General features: G+C 53.6%; 8 protein-coding genes across 8 annotated transcripts; 4 read left to right on the forward strand and 4 right to left on the reverse strand.

Moving 5' to 3' along the window:
• Nucleotides 1–648: 648 nt before the first annotated feature.
• On the forward strand, nucleotides 649–1,302 carry J4E79_005980 (uncharacterized protein; the record flags this gene model as incomplete). Its single annotated transcript, XM_049354855.1, has 1 exon — nucleotides 649–1,302. One exon carries the CDS (start codon nucleotides 649–651, stop codon nucleotides 1,300–1,302), a length of 654 nt encoding a protein of 217 aa, XP_049210978.1.
• Nucleotides 1,303–2,122: 820 nt separating this feature from the next.
• J4E79_005981 (uncharacterized protein) lies at nucleotides 2,123–3,165 on the forward strand (the record flags this gene model as incomplete). Its single annotated transcript, XM_049354856.1, has 2 exons — nucleotides 2,123–2,847; nucleotides 2,898–3,165. The coding sequence occupies 2 exons, from the start codon at nucleotides 2,123–2,125 to the stop codon at nucleotides 3,163–3,165; spliced, it is 993 nt and encodes a 330-aa protein (XP_049210979.1).
• A 2,266-nt stretch (nucleotides 3,166–5,431) lies between these two features.
• J4E79_005982 (uncharacterized protein) lies at nucleotides 5,432–7,033 on the forward strand (the record flags this gene model as incomplete). Its single annotated transcript, XM_049354857.1, has 1 exon — nucleotides 5,432–7,033. The coding sequence occupies one exon, from the start codon at nucleotides 5,432–5,434 to the stop codon at nucleotides 7,031–7,033; it is 1,602 nt and encodes a 533-aa protein (XP_049210980.1).
• Nucleotides 7,034–9,031: 1,998 nt separating this feature from the next.
• On the forward strand, nucleotides 9,032–10,318 carry J4E79_005983 (uncharacterized protein; the record flags this gene model as incomplete). The annotated part of the gene is made up of 2 exons (XM_049354858.1): nucleotides 9,032–9,713; nucleotides 9,765–10,318. The coding sequence occupies 2 exons, from the start codon at nucleotides 9,032–9,034 to the stop codon at nucleotides 10,316–10,318; spliced, it is 1,236 nt and encodes a 411-aa protein (XP_049210981.1).
• An 860-nt stretch (nucleotides 10,319–11,178) lies between these two features.
• On the reverse strand, nucleotides 11,179–11,658 carry J4E79_005984 (uncharacterized protein; the record flags this gene model as incomplete). The annotated part of the gene is made up of 3 exons (XM_049354859.1): nucleotides 11,179–11,189; nucleotides 11,249–11,417; nucleotides 11,530–11,658. 3 exons carry the CDS (start codon nucleotides 11,656–11,658, stop codon nucleotides 11,179–11,181), a joined length of 309 nt encoding a protein of 102 aa, XP_049210982.1.
• A 5,252-nt stretch (nucleotides 11,659–16,910) lies between these two features.
• On the reverse strand, nucleotides 16,911–18,385 carry FDH1 (formate dehydrogenase (NAD+); the record flags this gene model as incomplete). The annotated part of the gene is made up of 4 exons (XM_049354860.1): nucleotides 16,911–17,775; nucleotides 17,822–18,072; nucleotides 18,276–18,290; nucleotides 18,362–18,385. 4 exons carry the CDS (start codon nucleotides 18,383–18,385, stop codon nucleotides 16,911–16,913), a joined length of 1,155 nt encoding a protein of 384 aa, XP_049210983.1.
• Nucleotides 18,386–19,091: 706 nt separating this feature from the next.
• Nucleotides 19,092–20,176, reverse strand: J4E79_005986 (uncharacterized protein; the record flags this gene model as incomplete). Its single annotated transcript, XM_049354861.1, has 2 exons — nucleotides 19,092–19,739; nucleotides 19,787–20,176. The coding sequence occupies 2 exons, from the start codon at nucleotides 20,174–20,176 to the stop codon at nucleotides 19,092–19,094; spliced, it is 1,038 nt and encodes a 345-aa protein (XP_049210984.1).
• Nucleotides 20,177–20,878: 702 nt separating this feature from the next.
• J4E79_005987 (uncharacterized protein) lies at nucleotides 20,879–22,256 on the reverse strand (the record flags this gene model as incomplete). The annotated part of the gene is made up of 3 exons (XM_049354862.1): nucleotides 20,879–21,053; nucleotides 21,176–21,965; nucleotides 22,064–22,256. The coding sequence occupies 3 exons, from the start codon at nucleotides 22,254–22,256 to the stop codon at nucleotides 20,879–20,881; spliced, it is 1,158 nt and encodes a 385-aa protein (XP_049210985.1).
• Between the last annotated feature and the right edge of the window lie 3,174 nt (nucleotides 22,257–25,430).

Consider the following 25,430-nt stretch of genomic DNA (forward strand, 5'->3'; position numbering starts at 1 on the left):
TGCGGCGATGACTATGCTCATGTGGGGGGTTTGGTATTCCGCATTTAATGAACTCTGTGTCTCGCTCTTGAAGCGGGTCGGGCGGACAAATGGCAAGAGAGGTATTGTGATGGCTACGCGGGAATTCGCTCCAAAAGCACGTGTTGGAGTGTCTTCAAGAAAAGAGTCAGACAGATTTTAATTCTCAGCCAGAGTTGAGGGCCGTTCTTGAGCTGGTCGCACTGAACAGAAAAGTGTAAGGTAAGAGTATATAAGTGAGCTGAACGCACTTTCTTCTGCTCTCATCGACTTCATCGACCGCGACTACTCATACGACTCTAGTGACTTCGTAAGACTACAAACCTGCTAGTGACAACCAAAGCAGCAGTAAGACGCCTACCTCTATTACAACGTTGACACAACACCTTTCTGACCCGCCTTGTAGCCTCCACACTCCGCCAACACCCAACCATCCCAGCTGAGACCAAGGCTTGTAGCCTCCACACCGCACCAACACCCCAACTATCTCGACTGGAAACCAGCCTTGTAGCCTCCCCACCCCACCGACACCTCAACCATCCAGACTGAATCCCAGTCTTATCGTCTCCCCGGTTCAAGATGTCAAACTTCGGCGACAACATGGCGGTAATGTCCATTCCCAGCGCCAACATGGGAGTAATGGTCACCCCAACGCCGCCTATGGGGCCGCCATGTTACCCAGACAACCACACCGGCTTTACGGTGGAGCAGCAGAACGAGTTCAGCGAGCGTCTGAACAAACAGGGGCTGCTCCCTGACAAGGTCGAGGGCATTCAGGTACCACGGCCATTTCCCCTTCTGTGGGTACCTGTCACGAGAGCAAGAGAATTGCAGCCAGGATACAATTCGAGGACCGATCTTGTGTATCTCCTCTCGCGCTTCCCGCCTGATCCGTGGGGTCCTATCTTCGAGGAGTTGCGCCACAAGTGGCAGCGGGACGAAGCCGCCTACTGGGCCAGCCAGCGGGCGCAGGGGCATGAGCAGCAGCTGGCGGCGGGTTGGCAACAGCTGCCATACGCTCATCCACAGCAGGATGAGATGGGTGGCCCTGGTAGTCACAACGCGCAGATGCACGCGCAATACTGTGAGGCCAGGAACGCGGAGGAGACACTTGCTGCCGCGCATCGAGCAGCGGAGAAACGGCGCCGGGATGACATGGCGATGGAGAGGGGAGACAGCGGTGTCGATGTGTTGGGCCGGAACAATGAGTCCGGGGTTGAAGAGACTTTGCCGCCCGACCCAAACATCGATCCAGCTTTGCTCGATATGCAATTCGGACGGTAGTCGACTGTGTTTGCTGAGTGATCTTGGAACACCACATCACACCGCGAGCCATCGGAGCTGAGTAGCGATGCGGTATCTGGCTTCGACTACCGCCACCCAAGAGAGAGCGAAGAAAGTGGACAAAAAAGACGCGGTCGATAAGACTGGCTGAGCTGGAGAGATAGACCACGCGTACGGAAGGTTGCGCGAGAGTACTGTTTTATTACGATGATTTCCTGCATTCCAGTTGCATACATACTTTCCATAGAATTACAACTTTGACAACCCATCCTTTGCTGTCCACCCGACGCGCAAGCTCGCACATCCTCATCGCAACACCACACGCGTCGAAACATGGAGATCGTGACGTGAAATTACTGGACGTCGAATGGGCGCAGCGCGGTGGTCCGTTCTTAGTGCGATGACGATTTACGGGGGCACTGCCCGCTAGGTGGCAACCTGCAGCGTGATCACCGAGTGCAATTCCGCGCGATGCCGATGCGATCGGACGATGCCAATGTCCGGATGTGCGGGCGTGTATATCGTGTGTATCGTTGAGAAGCGATGGAGAGCGATGAAGATGCGTAACGTTGTGGGAGAGCGATGCTCGATATCGGAATGAATTATTGTGTGCGACAATGCACGTCACAACGTCATGACAGGCTCGAGGTCTGGAATCCGCTTGCACGCCAACACGTGATAGCGCGCTTGGCGTTGAGGCGGAGCGCTCGGACAGCGGAATTAGCGATGAAGCCTCTTGGAGCTGGTGCCAACCTCTCCAGACCCGCGTCCCCTTTGCCTCCAAACCTCCATCGTCCAGAACCCCAATGTCTCGCATTCAATGGTGTCCTCGCAAAATGAGGTGGGTATCGTTACCTACCCGGCTACTGTCAACATAGCGACACTTGTCATCTTCTTCCTCTACCTCCTCGTCTCCATCTGGCTCATCATCCGCCAGGGCCTGGGCCACAGCTCGCCATGGATCTGGCTCACCCTGCTGTCCATATGTCGCCTCACGCAGGTGTCGCTCGATTTGGCAGCCACGACCAAGTTTCCAAAATTTTCAGCGCCGAACACAACCCTGGAAAGTGGTGTTGCCATCCTCACCACCATGGGGCTCACGCCGTTGTTTATGGCCACCAGTAGCTTGCTCAACACGACCACGCGCCCCAAGGGCCGACGCATGCAATGGATCCTGCTCATGGTTCACATCCCGCTCATCATCTCCTTCATTCTTATCGTGGCGGGCGGCATCGATCCGGATTCTCGAGACGGGCCCACTTTTGCAGCGACGGAAGCCACTAAAGCCGGTGTTTCGCTCTACTTGGCGTGTTTCCTCGTCCTCATCTGGTCTACCACGGTCATCTCAGCGCGTCTCTACCTTGCCGACAGGGACGAGGTGCGGATTCTGACGACTGTCGTTATGAGCCTGCCGTTCTTTGTCGTCGACGTCGTCTACATGATGTGCTTCGCGTTTGAGCGGTGGCGTGCCAACGAAGGTTCCGATGGTTGGAAGAGCATGCGCTTCAACGTCATCAGTGGTAACGTTACTCTGCAATTGTGCATGTGAGTATTACGATTTTTGTTAAGTCTGCCTCATTTGCTAATGTTTGTAGGCAAGTTATCATGGAATGGATCATTGTTGGGCTGTACCTTGCCTTGGGTCTCGAATTGCCAAGCAAAGCTGTGAGATTGCGCAGGCAGATTGAAGACCAGATGGATCAAGCTAGGAACATCGACGTGGATGCATGGCAAGAGACGGTGTTGTGGAAGTTGCACGACAGCGTATCGCGGCTTGTCGCTGCGATGATCATGCCGGCTCTACAGTTCGCGCACTGGATGTTGGGAAAGATATTGCGATCCGGACAGCAGAATACGCCTTGAGGTGGACAAGAATCATTGCTCATAAACATCGACATCAGGACATGATCTCTTCTCCGAGCGTGACCACGGCGGGCCTATGACGTCACGAACGACAGTTGCTGTCGGAAACTTCCCACGAAGTGCACACCCGGCTTCTATCCCAAGACCACGACGGCATCGCGCTACAAACCTCCCTGGTTCAGCGACTGCATACGTCGACCAATTCCACTCAGGCAGTCCGCTGTGCCTTCGGTCGTGGCAAATTGCGTCGAGGTTCGGCTATCGCGGCCCGCCTACAGCACCCCTGTGCCCACAATTCGCGATGCGAAACACCAAACTCCGCCACCACGCGAACGCGCTCCTCCTTCCCCGTTCCGAGTCGCGTCGGCTTTTTACGAGGGACCGGCACATTGCCAACTGTGAAGAAAGGAAGACAGCAGATTGGAGGGAGCGCTACAACAGACGGCAGCGAAAGAAGGTGGCGGCGTGACGGCTGAGACGTATACATAGATTACAGCTCATCACTAACGCAATACATACAAACTATTTTGCGAAGTCAGCTCGCTGACTCTTTCCAACTCATTTCCAGACACGTGTGGGCGATGCCGCATGAGGTCACGTCTATGCCATGCACCACCAGAGGTTGCTAGAACTCACGTCGCGTTCTACTGCATATATAATATGTAGTCTTCATAAGTTGATAGCTTCTAAGCCAATGTATACTTCTACCTCTTATCACGTGCAGAATGCGACACGCATTGCAGCCGCCTCTCGTGGCGCGATCTACCACCGCTCCGGCCAGGCATGAGCCTTACCCGATACACTCACGTTGTTCGCGCTAATCCTCATATAAAGCCCTCTCAGCGTCTTTGCTTGCTGTCTTCATGATTCCAAACATTTCCTTCTTTCATTGAAAATTCCGGCCTCAATCTCCATGTGTGGTTTCGAGTCGTTCAAATGCAACATCCTCAGAGTCATGGGAGTGCGCGAAAGCCAAATCGATGGAGCAAAAGTCCAAACATCTATATCAAAAATCATAGTCTGCTCCTGGCCATGTCCATAGAGTCGGAGTCCAAATCAAGACTCTTTTCTGCCATGTGGTTGTGTGCGTCATCCTTGGCTTTGCTATAAAGACTTCTTCGTCTGTCTTTTTTCCTTATTCTTGCACCAAAATTCCGAGATCTTCACTCCAAAATGCAGATCACTATCAACTATGTGTTCTCGTCCTCGCCCAGTCGGTCATTCAAAACGCGGAGCACATCCAGTAATGAAACCGAAAAGCGCGTGTGATACACACCTTACGACTTTGCTGAATCAACTCCATGGTCCTACATCAAACTTTACCGATGGCACTATGATGTGGCTGCCGAAGTCTGTTCTCTTTCAATTTACATGACGAACATGCGCTTCCATGTCTAGGAACCCTGAGAAGATATCTGAAAACTTGAGTCGGCTAGGTCCATGTTTGTGGTGTCGCGAAACACGAAAAATCCCGACAAAGCAGAAGGATGTCGGTTTGCACAGCGAACCTCGATATACACAACAAAGACATGGATATCACTAGATGATGAGAACGTGGCATCGCTAGTCCTAGCGCTGTTTTGCGATATAAATTCAACTCCTGCCTCAAATTCTGCTTCCTCACTTCTATTACACACGCTTGCTGTTTTCTTCCAAAATAAGGACCAGCTAAACCCATGCTGTGTGTGCTCTTCTCGTTTTGCAAAATAAAGAACGCACAACTCGATGAGCTGTGCTGCTTTCTTTCAGAAACACAAGGCCGATGATGACATGTGTGAGAAGACTTCTAAAAACTCTCTACGCTCTATGTACGCTGGAGTCTGCGTTGACATCGATTTAAAGACTGACGAATTCTGTGATGTGCTGTAGACCTCTGGCTTATCCCATGAGAACGATGTAATTGATGTACCAACTTGAGCTGATGAGGCAGGTGCAAGAAGTCTTGGCAACGACGTCATTCCGATGGTCGGGATCTGGGTCAGGCTACCCGCGATAAGATCGGAACAAGACATCGGCACCTGCATTAGCAAGCGCCGTGACTACATGCGAACATGGGCTTTCCACGTCAATTGCAGTCGCGATAACTACCCGCGGTGATGAATGACAAGCCGTTGGGATGAGGAGAAGTATAAATGGCAATTCCGATGAGCTGGTAAATGTCCGCAGGCCGCGCCTTCCCTACACAGACTGACACCAGCCATTCAGAATGGTGCACCTCACACGCCTAGCATTTGCAGCGCTCTGCCACGTGGTAGCTAGCCAAAATATGCCTTTCGACGCGCGAGAAGCGACCATCGACTCTGTACACCATGCGCTCTACTCCGGACTCTCAACATGTCGCGAAGTGGTATCTTCTTTCCTTTCCAATATCGAAGCCAACAACAACCGGACGAACGCAATCATTACGTTAAACCCCAATGCTTTGGCTATCGCCGATGAGCTGGATGAGCAAATTTCGGCTGGGAATGCTACTGGACCACTTTTTTGCGTCCCGATACTGCTCAAAGACAATTACGATACAGCAGATATGCCAACGACGGGTGGGAATCTGGCTTTGACGCATTCACAACCGACTGAAGACGCACCAAGCGTGGCTGCTTTCAAGAAGGCAGGAGCCATCATCCTAGGCAAGGCTAATCTTCATGAGCTTGCTTTGGAAGGCATCAGCGTATCATCTCTGGGCGGGCAGACTATAAACCCATACGACTCCACACGAACACCAGGTGGAAGTTCGGGTGGAACAGGCGCTGCTGTCGCCTCTTCATTCTGCGTATTTGGTACTGGAACGGATACAGTAAACTCACTCCGCAGCCCAGCATCAGCAAACTCGCTATGTAGCATCCGGCCTACGCGTGGACTGATCACTCGGACCGGCATCATCCCCATATCGACCACACACGATGTTATCGGACCCATCGCGAGAACGATCAAAGACGTCGCAACAGCTCTCACCGTCATGGCTACAACAGGGTATGATGCAGCCGACAACGACACAGCACTTGTGCCAAGCCCCGTTCGCGGCATCGACTACACTTCCCAGCTTTCCAGCACCTCGTTCAAAGGTCTACGAATCGGCGTACTGAACGGCTTCTTCAACCGCACCGACTCCCCCGAGGTCACACCAGTCAACAATGCCATGGACTCTGTCATGTCGCGTCTCACCGCAGAAGGCGTGACACTTATTCCCATCAACGAGACCATCTACAACGCAACCGCCATCCAAACTGCATACGATGTTCAACGCTTCGAGTACCGCGAGCTCATGGACCAGTATCTAGAACGTCCTTCCGTTCAAGGCGAGCATCCCAGCACACTAAACGAACTGTATTCTCGCAAAGCCGTCAATGGGTCCGGAGGAGAGTTCCTCGTCATCCCCTCTCAATACGAATACGTCAACACCGCTCTCGTATCCTCTACCGGCAACGCTACATACAACGATCGTCAAGCCGGGATCCGCAATCTCAGGCTCGCTCTTCTCAACACATTCACGTCGAACAACCTCGACGCGATCATCTACCCCGAGCAGAAGAACCTCGTTGTCAAGATCGGTTCGCCGTCACAATCTGGGCGTAACGGTATCTTGGCCGCGTTAACAGGTACACCTGTTGTTACCGTGCCAGCGGGCTTCTCCGATCCGAGTGAAGAGGCGCCAATTGGCGTACCGATTGGCATGGAGATACTCGGGAGGCCATGGGAAGAGGAGAAGCTGTTAGGGATTGGGTATGCGGTGGAGCAGTTGTTGAAGGTGAGGAGAAGTCCTGTTTGGGCGAGAGAAATGGTAGAGGGAAAGAAGTATGAGAGTGTACCAGTTGTGAAGCCGGATACGGGAAATATTCCGGATGTGTATCCATTGGGGACGCTGGGATAGAGTTGAAGACGACAAGGGCGCTGGACACGCCTATTGTCATCATTTTGTGAGACGCGTTCGGCACAATGTTAACGCACGATGCAGCTATTCAACTTGAATCACGAGAATACCACAGCGATGCATCGTAGCAGCTGCTCTGTTAGACCCTGCGGCTTTTCTGAAGCAACCATGCAAGACCTCGTAGCCTACCTTCTCATCGGCTCTGCGTCGGTCGGGAAAGCTTGTCCAGCTCTATCGTCGACCGTACAGTCGCGACACCGGCTGCAAGCTCCCTTCTTTCTGCTCGCCATTGTAGAGACCGGGGACGGTGAAGACTGCTGAGGCGTTTCGAAAGGTATGAGGCACATTGCGACAGAGACCGGGGCCCGAGCGGCGTTAAGTTCGATGTCGCAATGGAAAAGCACCGCAGCCGGTACGTACCGCATGTGACTTGAACTCTATGCTTAGGATATGGCTTCGTTCAGACTGTCGCAATCGTCAGCGCCTCAGTTGGCAAGTGTATCAGTATTTGCAATGAGAGTGACGTACCAATGCTGCGTCGTGGCTGTGCAGCTAATAGCTGCGGTTGTATAGCAGCAAATGCTCCGTCGCTGCCGACGACCGCCGCACGTGAAAGCCCAAATGCGTCCATTCGGATGTCGACCGGTGTTGTGAGACGCGCCTCGGTTGGCCGGCATCACGGAGGTTTGCCAAGACCCTGACTAATGCGCGGGCCTAGCCGCTGGTGGCCGTCCTCTGCGCCTCAGAACCACACTCCAACCTCACAACACCGCCGCCGCGGCCACCAGTTCCACCCCAGTCGCGCACCAGCAGCCACAAACGGAACACTCAGGCCGGATCATGGTCGCGCCGGAGGCAGAACTACCCCAGATGCAGTATCAACATCCCTGAAACCGACGATGTGCCACTAGGAAACCTTGTTCCCAGAAGGGAACGACGAAACTTTCAACTGACCGCTCTCGTGCTTCAAGATATGGAAACACCGGTTTGATTTGGTCTGTCCGAGACCCTGATCACCCTGATCACCATCTGCAGGTATGGTCTGCATTCGCCTAGCACCCTGTCGCACATCTTCATCGTGGCTATTGCAGTACGGCTGATCGACAGACTTGCGCAGTCACGACTCGACGTAAATTAGACTACAGCGTAATTGTACGCATCTCTACAGTGATAACATCCAAACAAATTCATCGATACACTCTTGAAGGCAATCGCCCGAACATCGTCAACTACCCCGAACAGCACGCATAAACGTCCACCGCCTCCGCCACTCTCAGTTTCATGGGATCAAGGGTTCATTTGTGTTCACTGCCAAGCTTTGAAACCTCAGACTTCCGAATGCTTAGCCCTAACTCGCCCTAGCCACAAGTCCGTTTATCCACCGGTAAACTTTGGACGATTCATGCAACACTGTGTGCTGTTGCTGACTACGACAAGTTGGTGCTAATTCCTTACCGACACAACCTCATCACCGGAATTATCACCAACTCATACGTCTCAGGCTCCAGTGATTACCGTCGAATCTACACCGGATTGGCTCGGTACACTTGCCAGACCACCTTCAACGTCGAAGACCCAACACACAAAGTCATGTTTGCAGTATGTTTCTGGATTTGATGCTGCCGCAAACACGTTTCGTACGTTTTCGTCTAGCGACTCCGCACCTCATGCAACGTTTCTACGTGACCACAATGGGTTTGAAACTCCATCATACCAGGCTCTCACGTCTTGGCCAAACCGGAGCGCCTCACCACCTTGGAACTAACCAAAGTCGATGCTGGTCACGATGCCGAATACCCTTCTCGGTGTCTGCCTGTGCTGCCAGACGTTGTATAAAGACGGCCGGCCTCGCAACCTTAGAAGAGCATCAAGCAACAGGTTCCCAACCCAGCAACTACAGTAATCACCACTCCTCTTCTCTTCTATTATCTAATACCTCTTCACTTCACTACCTAATCTTTTCTCTGACCGGTTCAGACAATAATCAACAAAATCAACATGTTCTCCAAGATTGCCACCATCTCCATCAGCCTTTTGGCTTCCTCTTCCCTCGTGGCTGGCCACGCTGCCATCATCAAGGCTACTGGTGATGCAGGAGGTGCCGGTTCCGCCATCGGTGTCGACCCCAACACTCCTCGTGACGGTACCAACCGCAACCCCTTCCAACAGGACGCCACTCGCTTCCGTGGTGACGCTGCAGACACTTGCGGTGAGACACTCGGTGGAGGTGCCAACGACATCGCGGCTGGTACTGCTCAGGTCATGCAGCTCAACGGCGCCACTCTTCCTCAGGTCTCGGCTGGTGGCTCAGTCATGATGACTGTTCACCAGGTCAACTCTGACGGTGCCGGTCCCTACACTTGCATGGTCGACGCTACTGGTACTGGTACCAACTGGCAAGCCGCCACTGTCACCACCAACCTTCCTGGTAACGACCGCGGTCGCAACCGGGACACTCAGATGCAGGATCTTCCCCTGACCGTCTCCATGCCCGCCGGCATGACCTGCACAGGAACTGTCGCTGGCCAGAGCAACGTCTGCATGGTCCGTTGCCAGAACCCTGCTCGTGCCGGACCTTTCGGTGGCTGTGTCCCCGTCCAGATGGCTGGAGCTGCTGCTGCTGCCCCTGCCGCCGGTGCCGCCGCCGGTGCCGCTCCCGCTGCCGGTGCCGCCCCTGCTGGTAAGTTCTTCATATTCAACTATCTCTACTTCAGTATCTAACTTGACATAGCTGCTTCTCCCGCCGCTGGTGCCGCTGGTGCCGCCACCTCTGGAACTGCCGCCGCTCCCGCTACCGGTGCCGCTGCTGGTGCCGCCGCCCCTGCCGCCGCCGCTCCTGCTGCTGCTTCCCCTGCTGCCAACGCCGGTGCTGCTACTGGAGCCACTGGCGCGACTGGTGCCACTACCGGTGCTACTGGCGCGACCGGAGCAACTGGCGCAACTGGCGCAACTGGTGCTACCGGAGCCACTGGTGCCACTGGTGCTCAGCCCGCTGCCAACGCTGGTGCCGCCGCTGGCGTTCAATCCGGCGCAGGTGTTCAATCTGGCGCCACTGGTGCTACTACTGGTGCCGGTGTCGCTACCGGAGCCACTGGCGCTACCGGTGCTACTGGCGCAACTGGCGCAACTGGTGCCACTGGCTCTACCACTGGCTCAACTACCGGCAGCGCTGCTCTCACCGGTGGCGCCTCCCAGCGCAAGCGTGAGGCTGCCCGCAACCAGCCCGCACTCACCAACGACGACCAGGAGGAGGAGCTCGACCTCCTTGAGGGCGAGGACTTCTAGACGCATCGCTCAGCATCTTACGACGATAATATCACGATCGGTTACAAAACAACATAAAAACGAAGGAGAAGGATAAATGGATACGGTAATGGAATGGGTTGTATATACCTCGAATAGTTTGGAATAGTTAGTGTGGGGTGGAGCTAGTTGTCTGTCTTTCTGGCGGCGTCTGTGACGCGCAGAGGATGGGCTTGTCAATGCTGGGTATTGTATGATAGAATTGGGTGGAAGTGGTGGATTGCGTGGTTTACTCGGGCTTGGGAACCCTGGTCAATTACGCTCCTTAATGATTAGTTTGGAATATACGATATACCTTGACGTTTTCTCCGCATGCAATGAATGTCTAGCAAGAACTAACACTTGGCTTTGATGCCTGCAGGATCAGGCTTGAAGTCAGGCTAAGCTTTTTGGATCTGCGCTAGGTGGTTCTAAGATGGGTGAGATGCATGGATGAGGTGACTATTATTGTTGTGGCGTATCGCGTTTCGATGTCGTTTCATCGCGACCGGAACGCGCCCACCCGAATGCTGAACCACCAGCTCGACTGCGCGAACATGCACGTCAAGACAGATAGTTGTAATGGTGAATGACCCCAAAAAAGGCTTTTCACCAGTCCAGTGATGATTGCTAGGGGTATACCACGTTTTTGGAAACACGGCATTTCATGACGTGGAAACGGCTGAATTGAAGAGGGGGACAGCACGTACACCAGAAAGAGCAGATCGAAGAAGCCAAAGCAGGTCCGAGTGATCGATTCAATACAAACGGCAAACAAAAAACCTCCATCCTAATCCAGTCCCAAACCCCCGTTCCTCCAATCACAACCTTGTCGTCAGATCCTATGAAAAACAACGAGACGCTTACGGGGGAGCTGTGTCTCATTAGCTTGCGCTCATATCAGTATTTGGAGAGAAGAAAGACAAAGCATACTCTCATTGTTGTTATAGCAAGGAGTGCGTCCCTGAGCAGTGATTAGACCAGCGCAAGCAAACTTGCCGCCAGCATTGCACTTGGTAGGAGTGTTCTCGCCACTCTGCAGGAGACGAGATGCGCCGGAGCAGACCGCGGTGCAGTCGGATGTATCGCCGGTCTGGGCGTTCTGTTGCGGAAATGGGTGGTTAGCTTGTGGGAACAGGAAAAGGGGGAGAAAAAGAGGGGGAGATGAAGGGGCGGGAAAGGTAGGGAGGACATGTTTGGGAGGAAAGACGTACATAGCCGTAAAGGCAGCAGTGAGAGCCGTCGTTGAAGAGACACTGGCATTGGCGGGCTCCGCTGCAGCCAGATGCCTCACCGAGGGCAACGGCACCGAGGAGGACGAGGAGGGTGGTGACGAACTTCATGGTAAAGGTTGGTTGTTGTGGTGTTGTAGTGTTGAGGAGCCGTGGGATGGTGAGTATTCAAGTGTCCTTCTTTGCTGTTTATATAGACATCAACGGTGGTGAAGCGGCTCTCTCCACGCACATCGAGCGCGCGATGACAACGTGATGCTGTCGTAGTATCGCCGAGTGATCGCAACGGCGTCATGCTGGCCACTCAGAGATCCGGTGTAGGGGACAGTGTGGCAAAAAGAAGTCATGTTTACAATTTCCTTCGTTCTTTCGGCTTTAATTTGGGTTAGAAGTGGGACCTTGAAGTAGGTGAGGCTCCGCTCTAGTCACTGATAGCCGAGTTGAAGCTACTTGAAGAGCACCGGACAACGTGCCGAGGGGTGACACTGCCAGATTGTAGGCGATGTAGTCTCGTCCTATCGACTACTAATCACAGGATCCGGAAAGTGTACCTGCAGGTTAGTGGACGTTTGCAGACTACATCGAACCAAAAACTTGCAAAGTAGGTGATCCAACGTCAACGTAGACTCCAGGGTGTTCAGCCTTTTCCTCAGTTGGCGTGGTGGCATGACTGGTTCCATCGTTACTCACGTCAAGCTAAAGACACAAATTGACTTCATGTGGGGACATACTGAGTCGGTTGCGCTGTCGTGGTAAGGGGTACTGAACATTAGTGATCCTTCTATTGCAGCCATTGACGATGACCCGCATGACAGACCATCGAGGTACCCGTAGGCCAGCATACCCAGGTAACCACCAGCATGGTAGACAGATCGGCGTACATGTTGCCTTGTTAGAAGTCACGGAAAGATCTACAAACATCGCATCCGTGCCGGCATGGTAAACAAAGCCATCGCGACCATGTCGCAGACTGCTCATGCGCCCAAGCTACGCTCGCTGCGTTCGCTGCATTGAGCTTGGTGAACGGCCCGAACCGTATTCGGCCATGTGACGCGCTGATTGGTCGCAACGCAGCTGTAAGAATGGGACGCCGGTGTTGTTCCGGTGTACTTGCCAGGCGTGGAAGTCGACGATACCATTCCTGGATGTATCCTTGCATCTTCGGATCCATTCGGTAGAACGGGAGGCGGCGTTGAATCCACATGACCTGAATTTGGATATCCCTGTAAGCTTACTTGACATACACACCCTGACACAGTCGTACGGCTGCCTAGTTGCCACGAGTTGGGTTTGTATGAATCAATGGTTACCTCAGATGCTAGGTATCGCGAAGCCCGATGCTTGTTCTTGAGTGGTGATTATCGGTTAACTCGGTGCGAATTGAGTCGAGTTCTGCATCTGCCATAGCGTCCTTTACTGTATAAAGAGCGACAAGCGTCTTTTGAAAATGATGTGTCTAGCCAAGCTTTGGCTTAGCTTGCTTGTGTTGTCAGTCAAGCTTCCACCGTTGACACGTGCCTCCCAGGGTCCCAGCGTAGTGGGTATCGCGGGGATATTCTGTCAGTCCAGAATCTCTTAGACCCAGCGGCCGTTGCCGTTAGATGCACATCATGTGAGCCAGAACTCTGTCCAGGCCCACTCGCCAGGATCCAGGTATATCAGAACTCAGGGGCGATATCTAGTCTTGACATTGAAGGGCCGCAGAGTACAGCCACTGCCTTTCTTCCAAAACCCGTCGTTACGGACTCAAGCGAGACGACGGTGGTTACGATGGCCAAACCAGTGACTTGATACTGTCTTTGTAGCTGCCCCCATTGTCTGACAGGAAGCTTGCCTGTAGTTATCACTTGGTGATGAGTGGTACCAGCCTGTCTCCGCGTCCCATCACGAGGACTAGCTTCGGCGTAAGCAACGAAAGTAGCTATCCCCGTCGCGAGTTGTGCGTCGTATTGGTGATCAAGACCTTCCACTGGGAGCCTCATGTATGCCCTCCGTCGCCTCTCGTCTCCTACCATCAGGTGTAGCATCGTCCTCGGCAGGTGGTCGATAGTCGAGGGGAGCGCCGCAATGCAGCGACAAGCGATTTGCGGTGGCGCATGTATCGCGGGACATCTCTCGGCTTGAGTGACTTTCAGAAGACCGTGTCTGGAGTATCGACGCGCATTCGTAGCGATCATGTCGTGAAGTGTAGGAATAGAGAGGTCGCCTGCCGGGTTCGCCTCGTTGCGGCTCGAGACCCCTTCGCGACAGCGTTTCCGGATCGGGATTGCGCACGTTGTACTTCATCGCGTAGTGAAGGTTTGGCGGTGGTGGGTAGGCATCCAATGTGCAAGACCAGCAAGGTACGCGGAGGCGCAATGACGGGTGTCGAATGGCCGCTCAGGGTCTGTCTTAGTCAGCGCTAACTAGTCCGCGCGACGCGTCGGTCTCACGTCTGATGCTGGAACACGAACCGACGCGCGCTTGTACCCATCGCCAGCTCGATCTGTCTCTCCAGGGAGAGATGGACCATCCCATCGTTACCTGTCGTCACAGTGTCGGAGTGCCTTCCAAAGCGTGCGAAAGAGGTACGGCCTCTACTTGGAAAACCCAACAGGGCAGGCGCGCAGGGAACGGGAAGGTGCGAGATCAAGGTCAATTATAAGTAATGTTTTATCATTTATTCGTATAGCAGATATAGGTGATCTAGTATCCTCTTCAGCGCTGTTCATTCTGCCTTCCGCCGATACATAAATCCTACTCATCACCGGCCACCATCGCTAAAATCTGCCAAAGACCGACGACAGGTTCAGTCGACTCCTGGCAGTGATGGCACTCAGAGAACACCAACGAACCGCGACGTTCGAATTAGTCTATCAGCCAGGCCGCTTCTTTCCTCCTTCGCCGTGCATATCTGGGTATCAGATATAAGGCGTAATAGAAGAGCCCCCGCTCCCAAAGCTCCGCGTTAGCCCCTCAGCCCGGTGCAGCTCTCTTTGTAGAACGCACAGCACCGGGAGGGTATGACAATAACTGCGACGAAAGCGAACAGATATTCCGTTGAACCAGCCACTAGAACCCCAACTCTTGAGCCTAACGCACGAACCGCCGGAATGTGTAAGGCGAGTATTGCTGCGCTCGCTTCCGAATCAGTCCATCGGCTAGACGTAGTGACCGTGAGAATGATAAGCCGGACAGCGAGAAGACCAAGTCTTGAGCTCGAGCTGCCCGGCCATGCACTGCAAGAAAAGGCGCCGAATCCCCAGACATGTACGGCCGGTATTGCTGCTTCCCATTCGATGCGCAAGTCGAACGGCTCGAATGCGCCACGGAAGGCGCAAGCGATAGGGAGGCAAAAAGGCTGCCCCACACCGCCCACCGTCCGTCTCCACCACCAAAAAAATGGCAAAAAAGAGCAAAAACATACAACAGCGCGTATTCCCCGGTGGTCACCCACCCGAGTACTAATGCGCCGGTATCTTGCTTAAGTACCGCTGAGCGAACGGGAAGCGCTGTGTCTCAAGATCCTGTGGTCGTATGTGAAAGATTGAGCAGTTCAACCAAATATATTGTGGATGTATCAACGGGGGTAAGGCCACAACCATCGATGACATCCCAGACGTATGAGAGAGTGTGTAGACAGGGCAAAGCGGAGGACGGACGCTGTGTAAGACGAGTATCGCTGCCCGATCTTGTGCGCGCAACCCGTCATGCCCAAATGTGTCGCGGAAGGAGCCAATCAGTACCGGGTATGCGACCGCAGGCGGGAAGACATGGATGTGGTAAGGAAGAGGGCCGGACGGCGTGGGATTGAGGTGTGTAAGGCGAGTATGCCGTTGCAGACCAACACCAAGCAAAGATAATGCTGCATGTCATGGTGAGGTGTGCCGTGGGGTACTCCGAGAGTCGCAGACGACTTAGTTATCCAGCCAGATCGTGTAAGTAGTCGAGTAGCCTTGTTGTTACGAGCTATTGAGCGTAAGCCCGTCGCTAGATCAGTTTCGATACGTCGAAGGCGTTATTTCATGGTAAGGAAGAGGGCCGGACAGCAGCGGAGGATGAGGTGTGTAAGGCGAGTATGCTGTAGGGCAGGGCCGGAGAGAGGAGGCAATGAGGTGTGTAAGGTGAGTGCGTCGTCGCAAACCACCAGTGAGGGAAGGCGGTGCGGCATGTTGTGGTGAGGTGTGTAAGGGACCGCCGGATACCGAAAGCGTCATGTCGTGGTGAGGTGTGTTAGGAAAGACCGGCAGCAGGAGAAAGTAATGCTTCATGTCGTGGTGACAAACGCCGACGCGTTGATAAGTCTCACCATCCTCAGCATAGCTCGCGTCATTCCGCGAAGCCTGGCCGAGCCTCTTCCTCGCAGGTTCGCCGCCGGACCAGACGTTGCATGCCGTGGTGAGAACGGTCGACGCGACGGTGGGGTTCACCGTCAGGCCGACACTGCTTTCCATGACTCACACCTGAAGCTCTTCGTTGCTGACGCGTCGCTGCAATGACCGAAGCGCGATGACAGATCTGTCGAGAAGCAACGGCATGGATAGATCTGCCAGTCTTCCAGAGACGACGGACATCGCATAGTCCTTCGTGTTGCTTCGATGGTATGTTAATCCCAGAGAGACAGAGACAGCAGCAGACATGGTTTGACTTTTGTAGTTTTTCGATGCCGGAGCGCAGACATGGCAAGGTTGTCGTAAGACTTTCGAACCAGGCAGGAACAGACATGGTGAGATACTCGTGATTTTTTGGGCCAAAAGCTGAAGACATGACTTCGTCCCAACACCTTTTGGAGAGTCAGACAGCGCAGGCATGTACACGTAGTTCGAGAATTTTGGAAAAAGGTGAGTGAAAGTGAAGAATTGATGTTGGAGAAAGAAGGAAGGAGCGACGCGCGAATATACCCTCGCGCGCACGGGCCCTCCGACAGCATGGTACGGCAAAATCCCCAGAGTTATACATCACACTCCCGATAGGCCAGCGACATCACGTAACCATGTTTGAGGATGACAAACCTTTTGGAAGCCGCCAAATCCATACCTGCCGAATACGATGCTTTTGGAAGGAGCCACCGAAATCTCCAAATACATGCCTAGCGACTACATACCTTTCGTAACTAGAAGAAAGACATCACATAGTACCATGTAGCCAGGAAGCTGCGTTTTTGGTTCAGCTTGTAAGCATCATCAGAGCTATGTAGACATCTAAGTTCTTTATGGTATCATGTCTCATTCCATTTTGTACATCAACGCCGACTCATGCTACATCATCAACACCTCGCCATGCTCTCTAATCCCCAGCATCGCGTCGTAGATACATCTAACAAAGGAAAGAAATCCGCTCAAAACACAACCTTATCACAACCTAGGCGTGGGGCCCGAGCGTAGTTATTCGCGCATGTTGACGACGCAACGGATGCAGTCACCAGCCTTCATGTCGCCGAAAGCCTGGTTGATCTTGTCGAGGGGTTGGCGATGGGTGATGAACTCATCGACCTTGAGGTCTCCGCGCTTGTAATCCGCGACGAGGCCGGGTAGTTGGGTGCGGCCCTTGACACCACCGAACGCGCAACCCTTCCATACGCGACCAGTGACGAGCTGGAAGGGGCGGGTGGAGATCTCTTGGCCAGCGGCTGCGACACCGATGATGATGCTCTCACCCCAGCCCTTGTGGCAGGCCTCAAGGGCGGCGCGCATGACGTTCACGTTGCCTGTGCAGTCGAATGTGTAGTCGCAGCCTCCGTCCGTCATCTCGATGAGCTTCTCTTGGATAGACTGGTTGCCGAGCTTGGTTGGGTTGACAAAGTGTGTCGCGCCGAACTTCTTGGCCCACTCCTCCTTTGCGTCGTTGACATCGACGACGATGATCTTGCCAGACTTGTTCTTGGCCGCTCCTTGGATGACGGATAGACCGACGCAGCCGGCGCCGAAGACGGCGACGTTGGATCCTTCTTCTACACCGTTCTTGCCGGCGGTAATGACGGCGGCACCGTATCCGGTTGTGATTCCGCAGCCGAGCAGGCAGGTGCGGTCCATGGGGGCGTCTTCCTCAATGGCGACGACAGAGATGTCGGCTACGACGGTGTATTGCGAGAAGGTGGATGTGCCCATGAAGTGGAGGAGGTCTTTGCCCTTGCAGCGGAAGCGCGAGGTACCGTCGGGCATGACACCCTTTCCTTGTGTGGCGCGGATCTTGCCGCAGAGATTGGTCTTGCCGGACTTGCAGAACTTGCACTCTTTGCATTCGGGGGTGCTGGTTACGTTAGATATGAACGGAGTGATTGGAGGGATGGACATACTAGAGGGCAACGACGTGGTCGCCGGGCTTTACGTTGGTGACGCCCTCACCGACGGACTCGACGTATCCGGCACCCTCGTGACCGAGGACGATGGGGAAGGCACCCTCGGGGTCCTTGCCGGAGAGTGTGTAGGCATCTGTGTGGCAGACACCGGTGTAGTAGATCTGAATGCGGACTTCGTGTGCCCTGGGAGGAAGAACCTCAATCTCCTCGATGGAGAGGTCCTTGCCGGCTTCCCAAGCAACTGCAGCCTGTGGAGATGTCAGACTTCAATTCGCCGGCTGTTGTTTCCGAGATCGCGTTCGCCGGTAACATCAGCGTCATCGCGCATCGCAAATCGCGAATCTTCTGCGGATCCGCATGCCAAGCCTGATGATGGAATCTGATGCTCAGAAGAATGAAGCACGACGCGATGACGATGTCGCGTAGGAGGCAGAAGCTCGAGGGTACGTACCTTGCAGGTAATAGTCTGAATAGCAATGTCAGTAACAATTCAACGCGTCGCGCAGCTTCCAATGCAAGAAGCGGGGTTCAGCATACCTTTCCAACGGTATCAGCAGACATTGTAGCGTTAATGTCTCGGTTCAGTAGTACGTGGGTGGAGTTTCAACGTGTGTCGAGAGGAAGTAACAAAGTACCAGCTCTTATATATACGAATACCGTCACCGGGAGGGGAAATAACACACTACTCCAGAAAGCTCGAGCGGCTCCGGTAGCTTTTGTACGAGGCGTTGTGGGGCTGGTCGCAGTGATAGGTAATCGTCATAACTGCCCCTCCATTGCCCCTCATTCGCCCTCGATTCGTCGGACGCGCCTCGGTGCTGCTGCGCGTAACGCTCGCGACTTGAGGCTCAAACTCGTAGCTGGCTCGGAGTTGGCGGCTCCAGGCTTAGATGCTGGATTTCGCGCTGTGATTGGTTGGGATGGTGCGTGGGCCGGGCATCTTAGCCACTTGTGGAGAAAGTGAGGTGTTATGTCATGGTCTCGGCATGTGAGCGCGGCGGATCTACTTGCCGGATGCGGACGGTGTATACGACAGGGTGATGTACACATATACGGCTTTTAGCAATGCGATTCATGGTGTTGAGGTGGTATGTATCGATAGCATATCGTTCGGCGCACGTGTGACTGAAATTGAAGAGCTTTCATTTGCCGATATCGTAGGGATGAGCCGACAGAAAAGACCACGCGCAGTAGACAGATACCAGTAACGCCAGGAGAACCATGCAGCCAAGTTGAACCAAACACCAAACACCTCATACACGTATACTCATATCGTGGGACTACCCACCATCTTCCGCGGCTCCTCCTCCTCCATTATCCTCTCCGGCGTCGAGCCCTTGCTCGCATCCCTCGAAAAGTCCTTTCCACCCTTGCTCTTGCTTCGCAGTCTGCCCCAGCTCATGGCTCTCTTCCTCTCCTTGCCCTTGCTATCCTCCTTGACATCGTGACTCCACTTCCTCCTCACAGGCGGCCTCGCGTCGTCCAGCCCGATCAATCTTCTCAACTCTGACAGCTCCGCATGTCCCCGTGTAGTCTTCATCCGGTGCGCCCACGTACACTCTCCCTTTTCGAACAGGAACTCTCCGCCGACTTGCTTGAAGTCGCCGCCTTTGAGCGCCTTGCGACCGGTGCCGAGAGATTGGAAGATGGACTGGACGGAGTTTATGAGGACATGGGTTTGCATGTATTCAGGCTTGCTGCCCAGATTGTAGGTGCGCGTCATACCGAGGTGGTCGTACAGTTTGCGCGTGGGGTCGGCGTAGATGGGGAAGGGGCAGCCCGTGATCTCGGTGTACATGGGGATGAGTTCGGGGCGGCCGCAGCCGATGACGGTTATGAAGGTGGGCGTGGGCAGCGCGAGGAGGTCGTCGGGTTTGATGGAGGAGGTTATCGTGCGGAGATATTCCTGGCAGTTCTGTGGTGTGTCAGCTCCGTACGTCTCGTGTATATGTCGCTACTTACGCCGCAGAAGAAATGTCGTATGAAGATAATCAGCTGTCTCGAGGCGACATGTGGCGCTTTGTATAGCTCCTTGAAGGGCCTGCTCTGGCCTTGCGCATCCAACACCAGCAGATCCTCCACCTTGCTCAGGTCCTTGTCGGTAGGGATATCGTTGTTGACGTCGACGGTGCCCTCAAACTCCTCCTGTTCCTTCTGCAAGACGGGTGTTTGGCTCGACGGCGAGAACGGCGGCGTCATGCTGTCTGCGGCGTCGACCGACAGCTTGGGGTCAGCCTGGTGGCCGGTTTGTGAGTGGGGTGGTGAGGGAAGTTGCGTTGTTGACAGCGGCGGTGCGGAAGTCGCGATGGGCGCAGGCACCTCGGCGGCCTTCTTGCTATCTGACTCTTCCATGGTGACGGTGGGAAGCGTGCAAGAGGTGACTCAAGAGTTCGGGCGCGTATGTTGTGATGTATCTCTGTCCGGTGTTACTCAGCTCACGGATGCCAGCTGGGCCGGAGCTAGAGGGCCGCTGAAATGGTGATCGCTCGGGGGGCGCAGCACTCTCGATACGAAAAGGCGTAAATGGAATCTACCGATTAGCAAGTATAGAATGTCGGCAAGTACACGAGGTGTGGAAGGGTTGGATATTTGAACAAAGACCCGAAACACCGCCAGACTTGCGACGCGCTGTGAGACGCAGGTACACCTAGCGACGTCAGCGCCTGTTGAAACCTGCCTGTTAGCTCCCGCTGTCGTGTTAGTCGTGATGCTTGTGTGGAATAGCGGCGTCCGCTTCCAGTACTAGGTCTTCTTTCTTTTTCGCATTGCGCATGGTTGCTTGCGCGATAAGTGAAGATGCGGTGGGCTTGACGCGTTGGCAGCCGTCAGTCGTGTTGGCGTGAGGCTTGCCGTGTCTCAGGGTACGCGCAGGGGCGGCTGCAGGTGCGCTAGCGATATTCTTGGAACAACATCACGACGGGTGGCTTCGCACTTCATCCTTCGCTCCATTTTGTCTATCATCGCGGGTACTAAGAAGCACTTCCTTATTTTTGATAGTATACAGTCCGCCATACGCCCGTTCCCGATTCAGAGCTCATGTAGCCCCACCTCCCCTCAGCCCTTCAAAGCTACCTTTGACTTGATCCGATGAAGCACGTCAGTATACCTGCTGTAGTTGGGGAAGTCCGCCCCCTGGCAGTCCCTCTTGACCTCCACAGCCTTGCCCGCAGTCAACTCCGCCATACCAAGGTCTCCCCTGAGCTCACAGACTAGCGCAATATCGAGGAATCTGACCAAACGTTAGCAAACATGTCAATAGCAAAACCCATTCTGACAACGACGTGGCCTCCACAACCGTTGGGGAATTTTCGAAATCCCAGCCTGGGGTCAGTCACGCCGACTGCCACTTACACATTTGCCAGCCTGGCGGTATAGTCCCCTTCAGCCTTGTGTAAAGCCGCCAACTGCAACAGCTTCTTCACGAAATCATCTCGCCGTGCGCCTTTTTCAAGGTTGGCACCACGGAAGAACCTCGTCTCACGCTCGAGCTCTTGTAGTCGGAATCGTCGCTCTGCACTCTGGTATCCGAACGCTGTCTCGTCCTCTTCATCGTCGCTGCAGGCCGGGCAATCGCAGGTGAAGCCGTAGTGTTTGAGCTCGTATGCGCGGAGCGACTTGTCGTGGATCATGTCGCAGTATGATAGGGTGATCTCTTCGCCCGCGGCGATGGGATTCATGACGTGGATAGTTTCTTTGCCGATGGAGGCGTTCCAAGAGAAGCAGGCGTTTGGGTTGCAGGAGTGGTTGAAGCGGGCGGCATGCGGAAATACTGCGGCGCCTGCATTCATTTCCATACAGTTTGTCTGGAAGATACTGATCAGACTGGGCGAGGGATCGGTTCGCGCTTTGTGTTGTTCTTTGATTCGAAGAACTTCTTGGGGTGGGACTGATTCATGGATGCGGGACGGCCATTTCTTCGGATCTTGGCCATGGCTTGAATGAAGCGTGTAGTATAGTGTCTGTTGCGAGGGTGTGAGGCTATCGAAGGCTTTCTGGACATCGGAGAGCATGTAGTCGCCGACCGGGACGATCAGGAGGGGATCCTCCGCGAGGATGCGTGTACCGCGCGCGATGGGTTTGAGGCTGACGCACCCGTAGCCTTTCCCGGGAATGGCGCGTACTTCATAGTACTCGTTGCCTACTACAGCAGGTGTTAGTGTCGCGGTTCTCATGGGAATGCGCATGCCTAGTATAGTACGCACGACTGTCGCAATGGAGCGCCGAAGCATTCCGACTTACCTGGCGATGCGGGGATCATACCGAGTTCTATGGCGATGGTGTGGTGGGTGATGCTGGTTGAAGGTGCTGAGAGCTTGAGATAGGTAGGCACGACCCGCCTATGAGCGTTTGCTATCCGTGCGATGACGGAGCAAGCTTTTTGACTTACGCGACCTTCAGTCTCTGCTGTCGCCTTCGCTTGCGCATACGTCATGGTGAGAGGTGAGAGTACGCTTCTTGTCTGCTTCGACGTCTCGCAGCCGGTACATCAATATACCCCAACATCGCATTCGGTACGGTATATACAATATATCTGAGCCGGCCGCGTCCGACATCACACTGTCTCGTCTTTTCCCCGCTATCTTCTTATCTTGAGCGACGCTGCGCATATTACTGCTCGAGACTCTTCAAAGTCACTCCGCTGACAGTAGGGTCTGCAGCACTGCGCTGTATGTTCCATCAACATCGGCAAAGACACATGGCACCGAGTACCTTCCGGAGTAGTCAAGACACGTTGACGGTCGAATATGACTGGCAAATTCCATTCTGACTACACTGCACACTCAACAGCTGAACATCGCTCGTGACACATCCCATCCATCCATCTCTCCCGTTTCACCCATTGCCGCTCGATGACTCTTCCCGTCGGCCTCAGCCGTCTCACCCATACATTCTCGGCGACTCACTTCTTCTCAACCTCCTCCGTGATCTCTACCGGCCCGCCATGACCTGAGCATTTATCGACAACCTAACGATTGTTACCAGGTCAGCTCCTGTCTCGCACAGACGATTCTTCAAAGCGGAAGAGCCCTTACTTAAATAATTTCCTTGCCCGACTTCGTCCAGTTTATACAAGCATGCCCCGGGCAGCGGGTCGGGCATGTGATGATTGTACGTGAGCCTTCGCACTTGTACTCGCAGCCGTTGAAGATGACTTTGTGGACTCGGCACATGATGGTTTTAAAGGAGTTGCGTAGATGATGTGTGAGGCTTTAGATTTGATGCCTAGTGTGCTTGGGGGGATGTTGGATATTGTGCTGCTGATAATGGATTGCTGGTATGATGGATGTTGTTGTTTTGCTGCATGTATGATTTGTGTGTCAAAACAGAAGGAGATCGAAGGCTTTATACATTCATGCCGCTGTCACAGGAAAATGTTCGTTGGAATGCAGCTTCACGAATGGTTGATCGTGTCTTCATGATCGTTGATAATTGAAGCATCAAACATGGATATGTTGACATCTTGTGATTATTCCTGAGAACGCACGATGTGAACGCTCGGTTTGATCAAGTGGCGACCACAGCGACACTGTATTCCTAAGTTTCACACTTATTCCTGGAGGATACGTGGACGTGCAACATGAAGTAGACGCTCCAACGAGACTCATGTATTCGGCAAGGCCTTCACACAAAATAAGCTTCTTCGTACTCTCTTCGATCGCATATCCAAAGATCAAGCTGTCAGAACTTTATTACACCCTAAATTCAGTCGATCATCACAAGCAGACCATAGCAGAAGCATTTCGTACATCATTCATTCATTCATTGATACATCAATCAAACATGTCCTATGTCATCCGCCAAACAAATCGCGTTTCCATCTCGCTATCCTCCTGTCCTCTTGGTCGCTTCTCTCCTGAAGGAAAATGACGAAGGTCTCTCCTCAATCATCTGCAGGGGTTATTGCACTTCCCCGTGCTCCTTCTCGCCCTAAGAAAATTTGGCTCTGAGCACGCGAATCCGTTTCTCTTTCCCAGGCAGGATTTGACGAACTCGTTCTTGGAATGGCCACAGCCCATGTATAACACTGGTTCGTAGGTGCACATGGTGATGTTTTGTGGTTCGAGGAAGGGTTCTTTTGAGTACGGTGGTATGCGGAAGTGGTAGTTGAATTGGGGGGAATTTGTTGAGTGTTTTGGTTGGCTTTTGAAACTGGTAGTGTGGTTTTGGTAGTATTGCTTGCTGTGATCGCGGTAGTAGTGGTAGTGGTAGTTGTGGAGAAGCAAAAGAGCGTGGATTTGAGAGCTTATATACCGCATTCGAGTACTTCACCCTAGAAGAGAGTGTGCTGGCGGTGTCTACGTATACACCCGGGTTAGATTTGGTAGTTTGTGTATGCAGTTCTTTCAATATGTCTGCTCCTTGACGTGGTTTTGAAAATAGACCCAGTCGAATCTCAATCATGAAGTGCGGAAGATCAATCGCGTTGGTCCTGAGTTATAGCGGTACATCGACCGGAATAGGGATATTCTTGCGAGTCTTGTGTGCGTGGGTCGAACGCTGTCGTGACCGCTGGTGATGCGCGTGGCGGCTACGTAGGCCAAAATAGCTTCCAGTGACTTCAGCTTACGCGTTGTAGTTGCCAGGCTGAAGTTTGAGCTAAGCGTGCGACTCACAGGTCGAGCTCTCCAGCGCTAGATGATCATATGGTTCCCAAGCGTCGGATTACCCAAAACCCAATCCCACGACCGTCAGAAATCCATTCCAACCCGAAGTGCGTGTCGCAATGCAGCTCACCACAATGGCCTTCCGCCTCCCTCAGTAGCTCTATATTCTTGGTTTGCAAAATGGTTTCGCCGCCTCGCCTCTCATGTTCACCATGCCTGTCGAGATCTCTTCGAAAGCATTCGGTCGGAAGACGTAAATGCCTCGTCAACGATGAGAAGACGTGGATGTCGTTGATCTTGAGGTGTGGGCAGATAGGCCTGTCCCAGGCAGCGAGTGCCTCCTGGACGTCTTGCAGAGACAACAGAATGCCATCGGGGCGATACAAGAGATGGAAATGCGATACGGCTTTTGCGCGGTTGGGGCTCCGTTCTACTTCGATATAGGGAGGCATTACGCCCTGCTTTGCGTAACTGTGGCAGCTACATCGACATAGCCAAGGTCCATATCTGCTGTGAATGCTACCCAGTTGAGTCATGTGAAGGCCTTTTGCTCGCATAAGTGGAATAGCGCTTCGGAAGGGATGGGCTGGATTTCCTCATAGGGCGGCGGGTCTTCGTCGTTGGAGGAATCCGAAAGGGTTGATATCATGCTCATCGGTCGAGGAACAAAAGCGTGCTGCGGTGCAGGGTTGGGTAGCAGCACTTCTCCATGATTCTGTGACTGCTCACTTGGTCCTATACGGAAGTACCGGCGTAGGTCTTCCATGTGGTTGCTGATGTTGATATTTATGTGCGGAGAATAAACGGCGTCGATGATGAGCTAAAAGTCAGTGAGTCCCTAGCATATCTTTGTAGTGGGAAAATGATTAGCAAAGGTTAGCGTTCAATCTACCATGGTTCATGCTCGATGAGATTTGTGTGTAAGCTCGGATTCGAGCGACTGGGTTCGTAGCCAGAATGCGTATCATTCGCGATCGTGTCCTTGTTCCGGTAGCACTTGC

Source organism: Alternaria viburni (assembly GCF_023758015.1).
Source record: "Alternaria viburni strain BMP 2772 chromosome Unknown scaffold_11, whole genome shotgun sequence".
Lineage (NCBI taxonomy): Eukaryota > Fungi > Ascomycota > Dothideomycetes > Pleosporales > Pleosporaceae > Alternaria > Alternaria viburni.